Source organism: Cornus florida, unplaced genomic scaffold (assembly GCF_030987335.1).
Source record: "Cornus florida cultivar Cherokee Brave unplaced genomic scaffold, ASM3098733v1 CherokeeBrave_3.0.0_Hap2_Chr02, whole genome shotgun sequence".
Classification (NCBI taxonomy): Eukaryota; Viridiplantae; Streptophyta; class Magnoliopsida; order Cornales; family Cornaceae; genus Cornus; species Cornus florida.
The window spans coordinates 86842503-86860059 of NW_026775572.1; the positions used below are offsets into that span (position 1 = coordinate 86842503).

General features: G+C 37.3%; 2 protein-coding genes across 4 annotated transcripts; one reads left to right on the top strand and one right to left on the bottom strand.

Moving 5' to 3' along the window:
- Positions 1–6049: 6049 nt before the first annotated feature.
- On the bottom strand, positions 6050–12541 carry LOC132295428 (uncharacterized). Of its 3 annotated transcripts, none has more exons than XM_059793701.1 (6): positions 12079–12541; positions 9473–9526; positions 9193–9267; positions 8855–8951; positions 8616–8715; positions 6050–6294 (listed from the first exon to the last, which is right to left on the bottom strand). In XM_059793701.1, the coding sequence occupies exons 2-6, from the start codon at positions 9509–9511 to the stop codon at positions 6228–6230; spliced, it is 378 nt and encodes a 125-aa protein (XP_059649684.1). In that variant the 5' UTR covers positions 9512–9526; positions 12079–12541; the 3' UTR covers positions 6050–6227. The 3 variants fall into 3 exon arrangements, with proteins under 3 accessions (XP_059649684.1, XP_059649683.1, XP_059649682.1); XM_059793700.1 differs by lacking the exon at positions 12079–12541 and adding an exon at positions 10299–10335 and having other exon boundaries at positions 8855–8930; XM_059793699.1 differs by lacking the exon at positions 12079–12541 and adding an exon at positions 10299–10335.
- A 3610-nt stretch (positions 12542–16151) lies between these two features.
- LOC132288054 (VQ motif-containing protein 8, chloroplastic-like) lies at positions 16152–17109 on the top strand. Its single transcript, XM_059789836.1, has one exon. It carries the CDS (start codon positions 16180–16182, stop codon positions 16771–16773), a length of 594 nt encoding a protein of 197 aa, XP_059645819.1. The 5' UTR covers positions 16152–16179; the 3' UTR covers positions 16774–17109.
- The last annotated feature ends 448 nt before the right edge of the window (positions 17110–17557 follow it).

The following is a 17557-nucleotide window of genomic DNA, read 5'->3' on the forward strand; positions in this document are numbered from 1 at the left end:
GTTGAAGACTCACGAGTACAACTACCCTACTCATGACCTGGAGTTAGCGGCAGTTGTATTTGCCTTGAAGTGTTAGAGACATTACTTGTATGGTGAGAGATTCGAGGTATTTTCAGATCACAAAAGTCTCAAGTACCTTTTCTCCCAAAAGGACTTGAACAACAGACAGAGGCGATGGGTCGAATTCTTGGAGGACTACAATTTTGACTTACAGTATCATCCGGGCAAGGCGAATGTGGTAGCGGATGCCTTAAGCCGGAAATCTCGTGGAACTTTGGCCAGTTTAGCTATTCGGAAGTGGAAGATGCTTGAAGATCTGGCAGAGATGGGATTACAGTGTTGTGATGATGATGCTTGCAGTGAGTCGGCATTCTTATTTAGTCTTGTGGCTCAGCCTACTCTTGTTGTACGAGTGATTGAGTCACAGAGACAGGACCCGGACTTAGATGTCATCCACGCTTTGATATCTAGTTGTGAGACAGTGAAAGATTGGGCCTTGCATGCAGATGGGGGTCTACGGTTCAGGGGTTTGTTGGTGGTTCCCACATGTTGTCGTGAGGACGTCTTACGGGAGTTTCATACTTCCCGTTTTGTAGTTCATCCAGGTGGTACCAAGATGTATCACAATTTAAGACGTCAGTATTGGTGGAACGGGATGAAAAAAGATGTTGCACAGTTTGTGGCTAGATGCCTTACCTGTCAGCAGGTGAAGGCCGAGCATCAGAGGCCAGCAGGTTTGTTGCAACCATTACCTGTAGCGCAATGGAAATGAGAGCATATTGCTATGGATTTTGTGACAGGTTTTCCAAGGTTAAGGAGGGGCAATGAGGCCGTATGGGTCATCATTGACAGATTGACCAAGACGGCTCACTTTTTGCCTATTAAGGCAACAGATGATGCAGAGAAGCTTGGTGTTCTTTATGTGAAGGAGATTGTAAGGTTACATGGAGTTCCTGTAACCATTGTGTCAGATAGGGATGCTAAGTTCACTTCGAAGTTCTGGGAAGGACTTCAAGTAGCGTTTGGTTCAGCGTTGCATCTTAGTACGGCATTCCATCCACAGACAGACGGTCAGTCGGAGCGTACTATCCAGATTTTGGAGGATATGCTTCGGGCATGTGTGTTTGACTTGGGTGGTAATTGAGAGGATCACCTTCCACTTATTGAGTTTGCCTACAACAACAGTTATCAAGCGAGTATCCAGATGGCTCCATTTGAGGCGTTGTATGGTAGACCTTGTAGGTCTCCTGTTTATTGGACTGAGGTAGGCGAGACAGCGGCCTTAGGACCCGACATTGTACTTGAGACTACTGAGAAGATTAAGTTGATAAGACAGAGGTTACTTACAGCTCAAAGCCGACAGAAGAGTTATACGGATAAGCGGAGACGGCCGTTATCCTTTGAGGTGGGAGACCACGTTTTTCTACGGGTTTCTCCACGGAAGGGGTTGATGAGATTTGGAAAGAGTGGCAAGTTATCGCTACGATTTATTGGACCATTCGAGATTTTGGATCAGGTAGGAGAGGTTGCCTACAGGCTTGCTTTGCCACCACAGTTGGATAGGGTCCACAATATTTTCCATATATCGATGTTACGGAAGTACGAACCGGATCCATCTCACATTTTGAGTTGGGTTGATGTGGATATTGATGAGGATGTTTCCTACGAGGAAGGACCAGTTCAGATCCTTGACACTCAGCAGAAGGTGTTGAGGAACAAGACAATACCAATGGTGAAAGTCCTTTGGAGACACCACGGAGTCGAGGAAGCTACTTGGGAGCTTGAACAGGAGGTTCGCTCTATGTATCCAGAGTTATTTTCTTCCTCAGGTATATCTTGATTTCGGGGACGAAATCTTCTAAAGTAGGGGAGAGTGTAATGTTTGTGCCTTTATATATATATATAGGCGTATGTGCGGTGTGTATTAAAAGAAAAAAAAAAAAAGAAAGAGAAAAAGAAATTAGAAAAAGAGAGGTGGGACCCCCGTCCCTTTTAAATGAATTAAGAGACCAAGTTAGTCTCTGTTCTTTTCCTCTCTCTTTCTCCCGACTGCTGCTCTCAGCTCCTTCTCTTTTTCCTTTTTTCTTTTTTTTTTCACTTCAAGCTTTAACCCTTGATTACTCTCTCAATCCTTGCCGGATTTAGGTGCCGTTTGAGGCAAAACGACGAGTGTGACGAGCTCTACGCGTTGATGCAAGCAATTTCCAGTTTTGAGCCTTCTTTGGAACTCAAAAATTTAAACCCATTTCTAGGGTTTTGGTGCAATCTTGAGGTAGGGGCATCTTAATCCACTCTCTTCTTGTTCCATTGTGAGTTATGCTCTTTTGTTGTGCTAGACATGCTAAATTTGAGAATTAATTACTTCAATGAGGTGTAAGTGATGTTTAGAAAAAATTCATGTCTTAGGGTTATGACTTGTCTATGTGAAAAGCATGTATAGATGATGGCTTTGTGGTGTTTTATGTGAATTATACCTCTTTTATGTGCTAACATGCTTTACTTGGGGATTAATTGTGTTAATGATTATTTTAATGTTGTCTAGAGAAATGTATGTTTATGCACATGTGATGTATTATGTGAAAAGCTTGCCTATGTGTTGAGTTTATGTCTACTATGTGTAAACTTGCTGAAAGTGATGTATGAGACCATGCTTAATTGTATTGTGCCAAAATTTCACATTGTCATGATATTGAGATTATATGTACATTCTTGGATATGTCATTGGGATGCATGAAATGGGAGAATTTGTCTTGAAATGAAAATGAAGAATTTTTAGGAGATGATAGTTTTTGTGAAATGGTTTTGATAAACCCGGTCGCTGCCGGATTACCAACGGGCCGGAGGTTAATATAGCCTAGAGGGGACTAGGGAGTCGCCCTAGTGTGGTTGAGCTAGCTGGGCCCCATAATGACGCCGCGAGGTTACCAAGGGTCAGGGACACTAGCCAATCCTCCTCTCGTGTCGCGGCGGGGTTACCAAAGGGCGGGCTATATTAACGTTTGAAAGTGATGCTTTTGAGAATGAAAATGGGGAGTATCATTGACATGCATTGCATTTCATTGCATTGCATTGCATTGTTTATAATTGGAATTGAATTGTATGTTGTATTTGATCCCCTACGTTGTATGATCCCTATCTCCCATTGGCCTATGCTTTGCTTGAATTCACAAGGACACAAGATTTGTGTCTTAAGTGTCACCTACTGAGCATATAGCTCACCCTACTATTTATACATTTTTTTCAGGTCTTGGAAAAGAACCGGTGGACGACAACCCACCTCAAGCTTGAGCGATACTAGAAGCTCACTTTTGTGTCTTTTGTATATCTCCCATTATTTTTGCAAAGCACTAAAAGTGTGAAGGTGTATATGTATATTTTGCAAAACTTTGTCATATAATGTAATTAAGGTATTTGATGATATTTTGGATGTGAATTTGATAACATGTAAACCTTAATGATGAATGAGGAGAGTAATACTAGTTTGAAGTATTATTGAGGTCATTTGATTGTGTATTATCATCTACTATTGCCGTGAATTCGGAATTTGAGCCATGATAAGTTAAAAATGAATTTAAACAGGTTGTGATAGGCTATTTTTAGGGGAGGTCATGCCGAATTTTTTTTTTTTTGTTTAAAAAGTATCAGTTTTGGGATCGTTACATGATGAGTAATAAATGGTGGTTGGCATGAGTCTCCTTGAGGAGGGTAGATTTAATCTCTTAAGGAGGGTAGATTGTGACGTCTCGGATTTTTTTCGAATTTTCTTCAATTTTCAGTAATTTTTTTTTATGCATCGCTTTGCATGCTGTGCATCGATTAGCATGCCATAAGGACCCTGGTAGTCATTTGGGACATTAATTAAGTTTAGAACTCTTAGAAATGTATTTTGGTGCAATTTTGTATTTTCTAGATTTTCGGGTCTGGAGGTCCCATGTGAGCCCCACGCCCGGATTTACGTGCTCGAAAAATATGTTATAGATTCATATACATGTTATATATGTTATTTGATACATATAAGTGGGAAAAATTGGAATTTTTCATGTTAGTGGTGTAGTTGTAGTTTAATGGGTTTATAGGGGTATTTTAGTCATTTTGTGAGTTAACCACTTTTGACCTCACATGTGGGGGATATGGGTTATATTTTCTACAGATTTTTCAGCCCATTTTTGGACCATGCTTCCTCCTCTTTCTTCTTCTTCTTCCTCCATCATTTTCCCCCATTAATGCCCACTTTAAGCTCACTTTTGGTACCTTTGTAGTAGGATTTTGGCCTTGAGCCAAGAGCGAGATTGAACCTACATCATAAGAGCTTTAATATGGTACCAATTTCATCCCCATTTAAGCATTTCAAAAATTCAAGTTCCCCTTGATGGTGTGATTTTGTTGAAGCTCCAAAAGTAAAGTTTGTTCCTCTTATCCTCCATTCTCCATCAGTGTAGCTAGCTTGTATTTTGGTGTAGTTTCACAAGGAGCCAAAGCTAGGGTTTCTGCATTCAAGAGGTAAGGGTGTCTAATTCATGGAGTCCTTTAACTTTGCAAGCTCTCTTGTGATGATTATGTGCTATAGCATGTTGTAGATACCATATGATGTTGTTATTAGTTAAATGTGTAAAGATGAATGTTATTATCTTGCCCCATAGATGCTTGATTTTATAAATTGTATACTACATGTGTTTAAATTGATGTTTAGTGATGTTAATTATGTGTCATCTTTGTGGAAAGAATTGTTAGTAGTATGAAGAATTTTATCAATTTGTATGCTAAGGTGGTTATATGAATATTTTGCTAGCATGCTTAATTATGATGGTTGTGTTATTAATTTTGTTAAATATCAATCCATGAGTAAAGTTGTAGAATTTGTAATATTTATATGTAGCGTGATTTGGATAATTGCTCTATTGTTAATAAGCATGTTTGGTGTTTGATGATTGACTATATGGAATAAAATGATGAGTTTTATATTATAGAAGCTTGTGTGTGCAATATGGCTATGTGAGTGCTTGATGGCATGTTCCTTTCATAATGGTAGATAAAAGATGACTATTGTAAATTGAAGGTTAAGCATTCATTCACAAGCATCGGGTGGTATGTGTGTGGGCTATGGATGGTGGTTAGTTATGGATATGAGAAAAGAATTGAAGGGTTGGAAACATAGTTGTGAGAACGGAAGACAAGCGGTAATCTTGTTTCCGATATTATAATAGCTAGGCCCCAAATGGTGGTGAGTGGTGGATTCGCGCCAGGGATAGCTAATTGATGTTGACAAGCGGTGGACTTATGCCATTTGGTAGTGGTGGTCTTTGATGTTGTTTGTGAGATTAGGTTGGTTTAGATGTTGAGGTGCATACGCACTAGTTAAGAGTCATGGGAATTGGTTAAATGAGGATCATGGCACTCGGCATAAGTATAACTATTAGAAGCATTGTTGTAATCGTGGAGCATTTGTATGTGTGATCATGGTTTTTGCCAACGCAATGTTGCTTATATGTTATTAATGATTTCATTTTTTTTCCTTACGAGCATGATCCTTCATCCTTGTCTCCTATTCCCCTTGGTGTTCGCTCAATTGCCTTTAGGAATCATGCCTTAGGCATACTCCACTGAGCGGTGGTGCTCACCCCTTTATCTTAAACATTTTCAAGATTTACAAGCGACGAAGTGGATATGACGCCTCATTATCCTATAGCGGAGTTAGGATGTTTAATTTCATTATCCTTTATAATCAACGTCACATTTCACTACAAGAAAATTGACTTTTTACCACGGTGGAAAACACTTTCTACCACGCTTTTGAACCGTGGTAGAAACAGCCGTGGTAGTAAGTCATGACTTACTACCACGGTTTTCCACCGTGGTAGAAAGTCCTTTTCCAACCGTGAAGTTGTTCTTTCTACCACGGTGCAAAACCGTGATAGAAAGTGTTACATAATTTTTTTAAAAAAAAATATTGCAACCCCACGAGGCCTTTTTTTCTCCCTACTACTAGCCTTGCGAGGACTCCAGAAGCAAACACTAAATAAATTAAAAATAGTATCATAACCAAAATAACTTACAACTAACCAATATCATATATATATATATATAACCAATTCCAAATCATTGTTTTATACAAAAATTAATCATATACAAATTTCTAATTTCTTATACCATACCAAAATAAAACAAAAATTCTTATATCTTCTTACTTTGTTTTAGTCTCTCTCTTCCATTACATATATGCAACTTCTTCATGAGCCATACAAATAATATAACGGCAACAAAAAAAGTAACGGCAATCGCAATCCTAGCTTTGACCTACAAAGATGTAATAGTTGAAGTCAGATAATACAAAACAAATTGTAAAGTTGTCAAAATAAAACCAAGCAAAGCAAGCATTATAATAAAGGTATATTGAAAGATCTACTCTTCGTATTAACTCAACCCGTCACCAAAAGAAATCATTTGAGTAGTAATATGCAACAAAAGTAATTTGAGAAAAACAAAAGTAGGTGTGAAATAATAATATTTGTAAGTATAAAATGTTAGAATGGAATTGTGTAAGATTAGGACAAACTGAACTGAAATCCCAAGCCTACAACAGTTCCAAAAGTATGCATACTTTGTTCCTTTCAAACACACCAGAACTGTTGAGCCTGGAAACTCTTACAAGAAACAATAAAAAGCATAAAACTTCAGCACAAATAAAACTTCAAAAATTAAAGTTTAAATTGAAATTTATGTGATTGCTCTGTAGTCTGTTCTTGACCAACACATTTAAGGCATAAAATCTATTGGAGAGCAGAAGACCACTCAGACAAAGATGCCCTGCAATGACTAGTCCCCTACCATAACATCAGGCTTGCAATGGAGGGTAAATCAGTAGGCCAAGAGAGTGACATTTATGAAATTTAGTTGAGTGGAGCGTTGTGTTCGGCTCATAAAATTAGTGAAAACAAAAAGTAAAGGAACCTTTAAATGATCACTCCCCTACCTGAACATCACATTTGCAACTGAGGGTAGAATCAGCAGACCAAGAAAGAAAGTGACATTCAAAAAATTTTGTTGTGTTCAGCTGATAAAATTACGGCATAAAAATACTCCACAGGGCATGCAGACGAAATCCCTGTCACAACTGAGCCACCTTGCTCTCTAGAATATACCCAAGTGACAAATAAATGGTACATGTACAAAATTGTACAAGTAAGATCAATCTTAATTCTTAAGCTATTGCACCCAATCAAAGGGAAAGATTAAGTACCTAGAAAACACTAAAAATTTCATTGCAACTGAAATCTTAATATCATATTCATATGCTGCCAAATTTAAGATCGAGGAACACAGGAGTTTAGTGCCTTCCTTTCACTTACAAAAGCAACAAGAAGAAGAATGCACCATTTTTTGAAAGTTTGTGCACGTAATTAATTTATCATGTGCGTGTGTATATCTATATATGAAACTGACTGTCACCGTTGATGAGATCCCCAAGCAATGCTCAACCAACATAAGCAATTCATTTCCATGAAGATTATAACAACAGAACACTCTGTATCCTAGAAGCAGGAAGTGATACATCTGACAAGAAGGACAAGGACCCAACTGCTAACAGATCAAACCTTTAAGATAGAAGATATTGTCATTTTTTTAGAAGCATCCACCTTCTATTTCATTGGATAGCTCAAAAGGATAGTAGATAGTCTAAAATTTTGTAAATCAAATTATTCAACGGCGATACTCTTTGACCTAAGATTTACTCATAAGTCATAAGGACCAGTTGACTCTGGGTCTACACCACCATAAGTCCATCGGATGTCCAACTAAATACTTAAGATTTATGCGGTTAAACTTGTCCAGGTATTCAGGAGAAAAAAACTGCCCAGGGGCTATCTTCAACAGACAAGAATCTCTAGACTGCCAAGTTGGCACCAGGTTACTGTTAGTCCAAAAGATTATATTTATGTGAAGTCGTCATCTACCATTGAGATGTGGTGTGTTAGGTCACCCTTCAAAAACAAGGTGTCGAAGAACAAGTTGAAAAAGTGGTTTTATAAAACATTTTGAGAAAAAAGAGGATGCAAAGCATGAAGTACCAAAAAAATTTCCAGCACAAATTTTGCATAAGTAGCAAGACCTATACCAGTTATTATACTATATCTGTTCAAACTTCTAACTAAAAGAAGCACATAACATAATATACCATCTCCTCTCTTTATTTATCAGGTAAGTACTCACGCACACATTGGGGGTCAAAACAACACCCCCCCTCCTCTCTCTTCCTCCTCTTTGAGGGTAGGGAGGTTATACCATTCGGCTAATGGCCCATTGGTGACAGCATATACCATCTCTAAGACCACCGAGAAGGTTATTTGTTTAAATCAACCGTCAATCATTAATAAAATTGTACAACATTCAATTAATCAAGTTATAGTTGAATCAAAGTAGGGAAAGAATCTACTCCATGTGGCTCTTTATCAACCCCCTTGTCAAGCAAGAATACCAAACAGAAGACTATAAAAGCTTCTGATATAGATCCCGAATTCAGGCTTAATCAATTAAAAAGTCAAATGATGGGCAATTGCATCAAGGGAGAAATACCAAGAAAAAAAAGAAAAAAATAGATCATCTGAAGAGAAGATAACCTGTCAGGATCAATGGTAAGCACAACAACGTTCGGTAGAATCCAAGTTGCAATTTCAGTGATGTCATAATAGGAACTGGTGGCACATAAAGCCATAACACCTACCAAAATATTAATCTGATAATGTCAAACCAGGGGCCGAGAGAGAGAGATGATATGACATGCAATGAATTCCTGGAACAAAAACATCACTAAATTCTAGTAAAAAATAAATAAACTAACAAAAGCGATGGATCTTACCAGCTCCTCGTGCAGGAGAAAATGTATCACGCAAAGCACGAACTATCAATGCATTTATCAAAACTCTTTTCCATGTCTGCATTGTCGTTTCAGAAATCTTCACCATTTATATAGAAAGGACAAATCTTTTTTAGATATATAATTTTTATTTTTTTATATCATATTCTTTGTGGTTTGGCAAATGAGGGACAATTCATACCAAAATATATTAATCATGCGATCACTAGATAATAAATGTTTGTTATGCTACCAAATAACAAAAAATTAGCATCTGAAACAGAAGTGTAGAGTAATTCAACATGAATGAATGGAAAAAATGCAAGCTAACTGCTACTAACCCCTTCATTAAGGCGAGTGGCGATATTCCCAAGTAGTATAGTGGTGTTCGTTCTAATTGCTGGTTCTTCATCAACCTGCATGACATACAGGTATGAAGAGAAAACTACAAAGCACAAACAATGAAAAACTAAAGAAAGAGAAACTTTCTAAAATCAAGTGAGATGTACTATCTGAACAAAAAAAAAAAAAAGTAACTTTAAATTGAAAGAAAAAGTCAATAAGTGAAAAATTAAAACTAATTCTAATATAGTTATATTAACAAATGAAACAATGCCATACCTGAAGCTTTGAAAGATACTTCAACAAAGATCCTGCCATAGTGCGTTGAGAGAGCTGCAATTAAGTCAAACATAAACTTTTAAAATAAAAATAAAAATAGAAACAAAAAATATAAATATGTTCTAGTAAAATAAAGCAATCCAAAGAATCTTTTAACCAGTACATAATGAACATAGAGACAATCCCGTGAACAATTCATGCAATCAAGATAAAAAAAAATATAAGACTGTTGATTATATCAATGCATATATTAAGAGGAAAAAAAAAAACCAGTAGAAAGGTCAACTACAGTGTTAGCAATACTCTTTCAATTTTTTTTAAAAATTGTTATCAAATACAGAACGTGTCTCAACAGAGCCTTAAATCATAGGTGAGCTACCAAATCCTATTTCACCATTTGGCTTCAGGTAAGGCCATAGCCACTTCTAAACTATAGGTTGTTACATCTTCTATTGCCTCCTCAACCTATGCTCTTTCTGGTATTTCTCCAGGTTAGAAATACGAGGCATGTGTTGGCAATGTCCTACTCAAAATTCTGGTATGTGTCAAAATGTCATAAGTATATGAGTAACCATTGAAGACAATGTGGAATAGGTAGAAGAAGAACATGGCTAGAAATCTTCATCCTCAATTACATATCTAAGGCACAGGTAATTTGACCTTGGAAAGACCTTGAATGACCGGCTTGATCTTGAAGAGGCCCAAAGTTTTGTTTCAAATGTCCTTTTGAAAAATGGTTTTTCAAAAATAAAGGATTTTAACATATTTTAAAACTGTACTACTGAGAAACAGAGAGCATTGATTGCTACCAAAAGAATAAGTGCACCTTAGGAGCTAGAATAAGCATGGGGCGAATACCATACCATACCTATTTGAGTATCAATTTGATGAAGGAAGATATATATATAACCCATCAAATTAACCACTATCTCTATTAGAAGTATGGGGCGAATCCCATAGCATACCTCAACCCTCAGTGGCTTCGGTAGAAGGGTTGGGCTTGGAGACGGCTTGGACGGTCTGAGAGAAAGGGGGTGGCCGGCTTGGAGATGGTTTTTTTTTATTTTTCTGGTTTGTGTGTGTGTTTTCAACTGTATAATTATGCACGAAGAAGTTCAATGAGAGACAATTGGTTTGACACCATTTATATTGTTTTTGTACCATTTTGCTTTCCTATATTCCTTTGTTAGTGGATGACATTGTTTTCAACGGTATAAATATGAAGGAACCCATTTAGATTGCTCTCCTCCTCTGTTAGTGGATGGCATTGTTTATGCATGAAGAAGTTTACCCATTTGCATTGTTTTGTTAGTAGTGGACGAATCTTACAAGGGTCTGTTCACTGGTTATAATTTAATATATTTATTTATTATTTATTATTATTATTTTTAAGGGCAAGAATGTTAGGGGTTAGTGGTTAGTTGTTAGAGGAGAGGAGGAGGGTGCAAGGCCCGGACATGGGCTCCTGGACACAGGGAGCAATCCACTACTCGGTCAACACAACTTCACTGGTCATAAATATGAACACAAGTGTTTCTGCCATGGCACTGACCTCAAAAATCTTCATCATTCCCATTGCTCTCATAACCTTCATCATTCTCATTCCTCTCATAATCTTCACAGTTTAGAATGGTGCTTATGTTTTTCTATTTCCATATTAATGTTTGCTGATCATATAAATGTAATATTTAGAATTGTTTCTTCTATAATCTATATGCGCAAGTGACTTATGTATGAAATGTTTCTCTATGCAGGAGACGTCATTGGAGTATATCATATGCCTCATTCGTCTTTCTGTACTTGGAATTCTTGGGGTATGGTGTTACAATTTTAATTGTTTGGAGCATTTCTTTACCAGAGAGGCAGTAGACATTTTAATTTGACTGAAATTTGCATTAAAATTTTCATTTAGATCCCAAATGTTGTCTGCTGACTTCCTTTATGAATATTGTACTCTTTACTCTCTTCTAGCAGGCTAGTTGGTACTTCCCTGATAGCAACTTAACTGATCCTAATAAACACACTTTTGCCAATATATTAGCATAGAACTGAAGTTTAATAATGGTGAACTTCAAGTTTTTCAATGGAATGCTTGCAGAAGTGCGGGATAGTTCTATCAATTGAATATTGAGGTTTTGTTTATTTATTTATTTTGGAGGAATGGGTGGGGAGCTAAGTCTGGAATTTTGTGGTTTGTTTGGCAAAAGTTGTGGTAAGAACACTTTACTATTGTTGTTTCGTTTCATGATTAAGGACGTTATGGCATGAGAACCACCATCTTAAGAGCACAAACTTGGAAAACACCCGAGAGAGAGGTATCTAGTGGCTTAAAGGTCACGATCATGCGCATAGAATAGAAATGTTGAGGATCGACTGCAAGCCATTAAATAAAGAAAAAAGGACATATAAGCAGAACAGAACAAAGGGTTTCAACTTTTTGGCGAAACATAATGCTCCTGAAAGATGATATATAAAGCAGAAGACGGAAGATCTATATATAACCCACCAAATTAACCACTGTCTCTATTAGAAGTATGGGGCGAATCCCATACCATACCTATTTGAGTATCAATTTGATGAATATAACAGGGGATGAAAATACAAACCTCAATTCGTGTCCTTCGAATTTAGGGCTTCGAATGAGAGAGGGAGCTAGGGTTAGGGCTTGGAGAAAGGGGCTAATCCTTGTTCAATCTCGACGCCAATCAGCTGTGCCGCTATCTTCTCTACTCTAACGCTGCGCTGACCGTCGACTCAACCCTCAGTGGCTTCGGTAGAAAGGTTGGGCTTGGAGACGGCTTGGACGGTCTGAGAGAAAGGGGGTGGCCGGCTTTCTTTTCATCTCCTTGCTCTGCTTTTTTATCTTCTTCCTTCTCCGGCGGCTTCTCCTCGGCAGCAGGCAGCGGTGGAGCTTCCTCCTGCGTTGCTGCCTCCGTATACATTGATTTCAAGAATTTCAGAGGCCATAGACTCCGAATCGTGAACCAGATCGAGAAAGGGGCTGCCGGCTTTTTAGATATATGTTTGTGTTCTGTAAGTGTGTTGTATGTGTGTGGTTTCTGTACATGTGAGCAGTATATATATATATTTTTTTTTTATTGACACAAACGAGGGTATAAGACCCGCCAAAAGGTAAGCGTAAAAATTTCACTTTCTACCAAGATTTTAAAATAATCGTGATAAAAAGTAAAATCTTCTACCACAATTATTTTAAAATCGTGGTAAAAGAATATATTTTTTATTATAGTTATTCATTAACTGTGGTAGAAAAAATCTTCTACCATAATTTTAAAATAACCGTGATAAAAATTTATCACGGTTATTTTAAAATCGTGGTAGAAAGGATTTTTTACCACAGTTTTTTTAAAACCGTGGTAAAAAAGTGTGAAAAAAAACTGTTGTTTAATGTTTGTAAAGCTTTATTATTAACTTGATATTTTCATTGGCAATGTAAACGCATAACTCTGTTAATGTATTCCATTAAACTCGTATAACTTCGGGACATGTAACGAATGATATTAATATCATATGTGTGTATTAAAAATGATATATTTATTTCATATAAGTTGATGTATATGACTGCATGATGTTTTATTGATCTTGTTAATAAGTTGGACAGGGGCATAATGGTTAAAATGACCAAATATGAGCGCTTAGAAACATGAACCAGATAGAAAATGGGTTTAGAGAAGCCAAACAGCCTCTTGTAAGCTTGGCCAAGCCCTTGCAGCAACAAGGCCGAGCACTCGCAGTCCATTTTGGGCAAGTCGAGTGCTCGTAGCCTCTCTAAGCTCCCAACTTCAGTAGCCAATTTCTAATACCGAGCGCTCAGACCCTCAGCAACCTTGCGCATGTATGGTTTCCCTTGCGCGCACAACGAGCACAGGGCATAGCCCAAGCGCTCGCACAGTGTTATGCAAGAGCTCGAATGACCCCAATTGCCCATTTCTTCGACTTATCCAATTTTGGTTCGTTGCTCCACTTCTGTTTGACTATTGGTACTCGTGCATGACCAGTAACCTTATAGTTGACCCATTGACCGCTATTTGGTCGAGAAATGACTTACACTTGTGACCTTTGGACTTCCGAGTTGAATTTTAAGTATGGTAATGAATCTTATTCATTCAAATGTCATCATAGCAAATCAGTATGGTGCTAATGTGGCTCCCAAGGCATCAAATAAAGTAGAATGACAGTTTTGCCTCTAGTTAACCTCAGGTCCGGGTAAGGAATCATGTGATGATTCGGACCCCTGGGTTCAAGTTGTTACAGATGAGATATCAGAGAGTGGCCTATATAAAATTCACATTTTTTAACTTTTAAGAAGTGTCATCTTGTAATGCACAAGTGAATTTGAACATTAGATACGAAGAATGAGATTACTAGACTTAAGGTTGCTTAAATTGCCTTCGTATCCCTACAATATTGGACATGTGGGAATCAAGTCAATCGTAGTTAATTACATTGTAAGAGGTATTAAGTTTATTTGAGTTTGAGGTACGTGTATAATGTATTGAGATCCTACGGATAGGGTGTTGAAATCCCGGGATGAGGTGACCGGATCTTGGACGGGATTGATTATGTTAAGAATAAGGTCAAACGTAGTTCCCACTATTGTAAAAGGGAATGTGTGTGTGTGTGTGTGTGTGTTTAAGAAGTATTGAGGTCCTATGGATAGGGTTACCATAACTAGGATTGCTTAGATTGTCGACATATCTTGATTAATGTCAAGAATCAGGTCAAATATAATTCCCTTTGTTATAAGAGGGATTGAGGGAATGAATATATGTGTATTTAAGAGGTATTGAAGTACTGTGGATGAGGTGAGCAGATTAGGATGTTCTAGAATGCCTACATATCTTGATTATGTCAAGAATCAGGCTAAACGTCATTCCCTCCTCATACGTATACGGTTGAAAATGAGTGAGATAAATAGACATATGTGCTCCTAAAGGGCATACGATCCTAGAATATAAGATACGCGATAGGGGAAATGGCTTAATTCAAGTTGTTTTTGAGGATTGAGTTTGAAAATGACCTTATTCAAGGTGCCTTTGAGGATTAAGTTGTAAATAACCTTATTTAAGGTACCTTTGAGGATTGGAATTAAATAGTAACCACTTTTAGGAAAATAAGATTTTGGAGATGTAAGTTGTTGAGTAAGGATTGAGAATAGAGGTTTTTAGTAAAACTGTGCTTTGAAGACCTAATGTTTCTATATGTGGATGATAGGTTTTGGTATGAATTATTAAGGAGAGGATATGATATATAAAATAAATAAATAGACATGTATAGCCAAATTTTCCATCCCATATTTTCAGTCCATAAAATGTGTATACACATGTACGTATTCATATTCGTATTTTTACATTTCCATTTTTTTAACCGATTTTTCGTAACGTATTTTTAAAAAAGATTCAAATTATACTTATACATTTCCAAATACATTTTTTTGGTACTATATTTTACCTTTTTTTTGTTTTCTTTTTTATCAAGGGAAGAAACACGCACACCTACTCACATACACTTTCTGCCTACACTCGGGGTCAAATCCCTCCCTTCTTCATGGAAAGGTTATACAATTGAGATAGATGCCCGTTGGTGTACCGTATCTCACTAACTATGCCTAGACTCAACATAATAATATAATAATTAAACCTTAAATGATAGGAAAAATTATTAAAAAATATGGACTTTGGGAGGTTTAATTACTTAGAGATGGAGTCGAAATCAACAATTTTTAAATTCATGAATTTTGACCAAAATTTGATGTGAATATGAAAAAATACTATTCATTTGCTCAAACTACTTTTAATATGTTGGGGCACTATTTTTGCACGTAAGTACTACTTTTGTGTATAAAGATACCACTTTTATACATACAGGTACCATTTTGTGTAAACCAAGTACTAAAAATGCTCTGCACAAAAAATGATACATGTGTGCACAAAATTAGTACTTATATGCACAAACGTGTTACCTCGATCTGGACAAATTAAAGTGGTATTTACCTATACAAAAGTGGTACCTTTTATCACAAGAGTGGTATCTTTGATCACAAGAGTGATATCTTGTGCACAAAAATAGTACTTTCGTGCACAAAAATAGTATCTAGAAATACTAAGGGCAACTTGGGCAAATGAATCATGTTCACTGTGAATTTTAAAAGAGCTCGTTGACCCATATCAAAGTAATAAAACCTCCCAAAATCCAATATTTTATAATTTTCTCTAAAACTAGTACCTAATACATTAACAATTAATAAAACCTCTTAACTTGCTACCGCCAACTGAGCCGTCGCTGTCCGTCCGAAAAAATCGCATAAAAGTACCAAAGTGGTACCGTCTCACACCTGCTTTCCGCTAAACCCTAACGTTTCAAAACCACACACCACCCCCTTCAATGTGTCAACGGTCAGAATCGCTGGCTATCCAAAACTCCGGCGTTTGATTTTATATTCATCTCCCACTTCTATCTACCTTCCTATATACTATTTAATACATATCAATCCCACCCTCTCCTTGTTCTTTCCCTAGCTTATATATTCTCCTCTCTCCTCTCTCTCTCCATCCCTAACAAACCACACAGTATATATATCTCTCTCTCTCTATATATATATATCCTTTAATATTAGTAAGCTAGTCTTTGTTTTGGGTGGTTTTAGCTGTCTTTGTTATTCCAGTGTACATTTGTTTGAGCTAGCTAACATGAGCCCTGCAAAGTTTTATGATGATCATGAACAAGCTGCGAGAAAGGATGTTCAGATGATCAATGGTCCACGTCCATCTCCATTGAGGATCAACAGAGACTCGCTTGTGATCCATAAACCATACGTGAATAATCATCATCATCAGCAGCAGCAGCAAAATCCGGTGATCATCTACACCCATTCTCCCAAGATCATTCACACGCAGGCTCGCGATTTCATGGCCTTGGTTCAGAAGCTCACCGGTCCAACACGGTCTCAAAATGAAAGTAGTGCACCATCTCAGCCTCAAAAGGGAGAGGATAATCGAAAGCCGGTGGTCAGACAGGACGAGAACAAGTCATCTTCGGCTACGAGGGAAGAGAATTGCGGTGATCGTGATGGTGATGGTGCCGGTGCCGGTGCCGGTGATGATCATAAAGAGAGAGCATCTTATGTTTCTCCGATGTTCAACGCCCATAAGACTTACTTGGCTGACATTCCACTCTTCACGCCGAGTTGGAATGACTTCTTTTGCTCACCACGCCCTCGTTTTAGATACAATGATATGGTTTCACCATCCAGAAATATGGTGAAAGGGCTGCCAGAATATTGAGATGAAGTGATTGAGATTGTGCATGTATTAATTGGGATATTGCGATATAGATGCTGGGTTCTTAGTTAGGAATTAGTACTTCTCAGCACCATCAGTTGGTGATTCCATCATTTTTCTTGTCCATAGGACCATAGGTTTGATTTCTTCATTAATTTTTTTCTTTGTATTTATTGTTAAGATCAGCATGCATAAACTGTGAATTATTTACAAGAAATTTAATTTATTCTTTGTCCATCCAAGGGAAGATTGATCTCTTTAGGGTGCAGTGATTTATGGTTATGTTAGTTCAATTTGGACATTTTCTGTAAGAGTTTATACTCGGTCCATGAGCAAGAATGGAACATATTGTACGTCTTCATGATGTTTCAATATATATCAGTCTTAATTTAATTATATTTTCATTCTGATTCAATGATCATAATCTAATGAAATATGTAAGAACAGTTGAAAATTCCAATTTCAGAAATCTAGGTTGAACAAGAAAAATATTTTTCAAGATGCAGCCTACACCTTCTTTGTTGATGTTCGGTGCCCTAAGCATACCAGTAAAGCCCAAACTAATAAAAATCTATCATATTAAGTTGTTGAAGACACTTTTTGTAGGTAGGGATGGGACCACTTTCATTTTAAGTTGATGAAGACACTTTTTGTAGGTAGGGATGGGACCACTTTCATTGTTGGGTGAATTTTGATTGGTTAAGCATAGCAATAAGGTGGTATACCCTGCTCACCGACTATCTTCTCCTCACAAAGGGCGTGATGGGACTTTGATTTGTAGTGATCC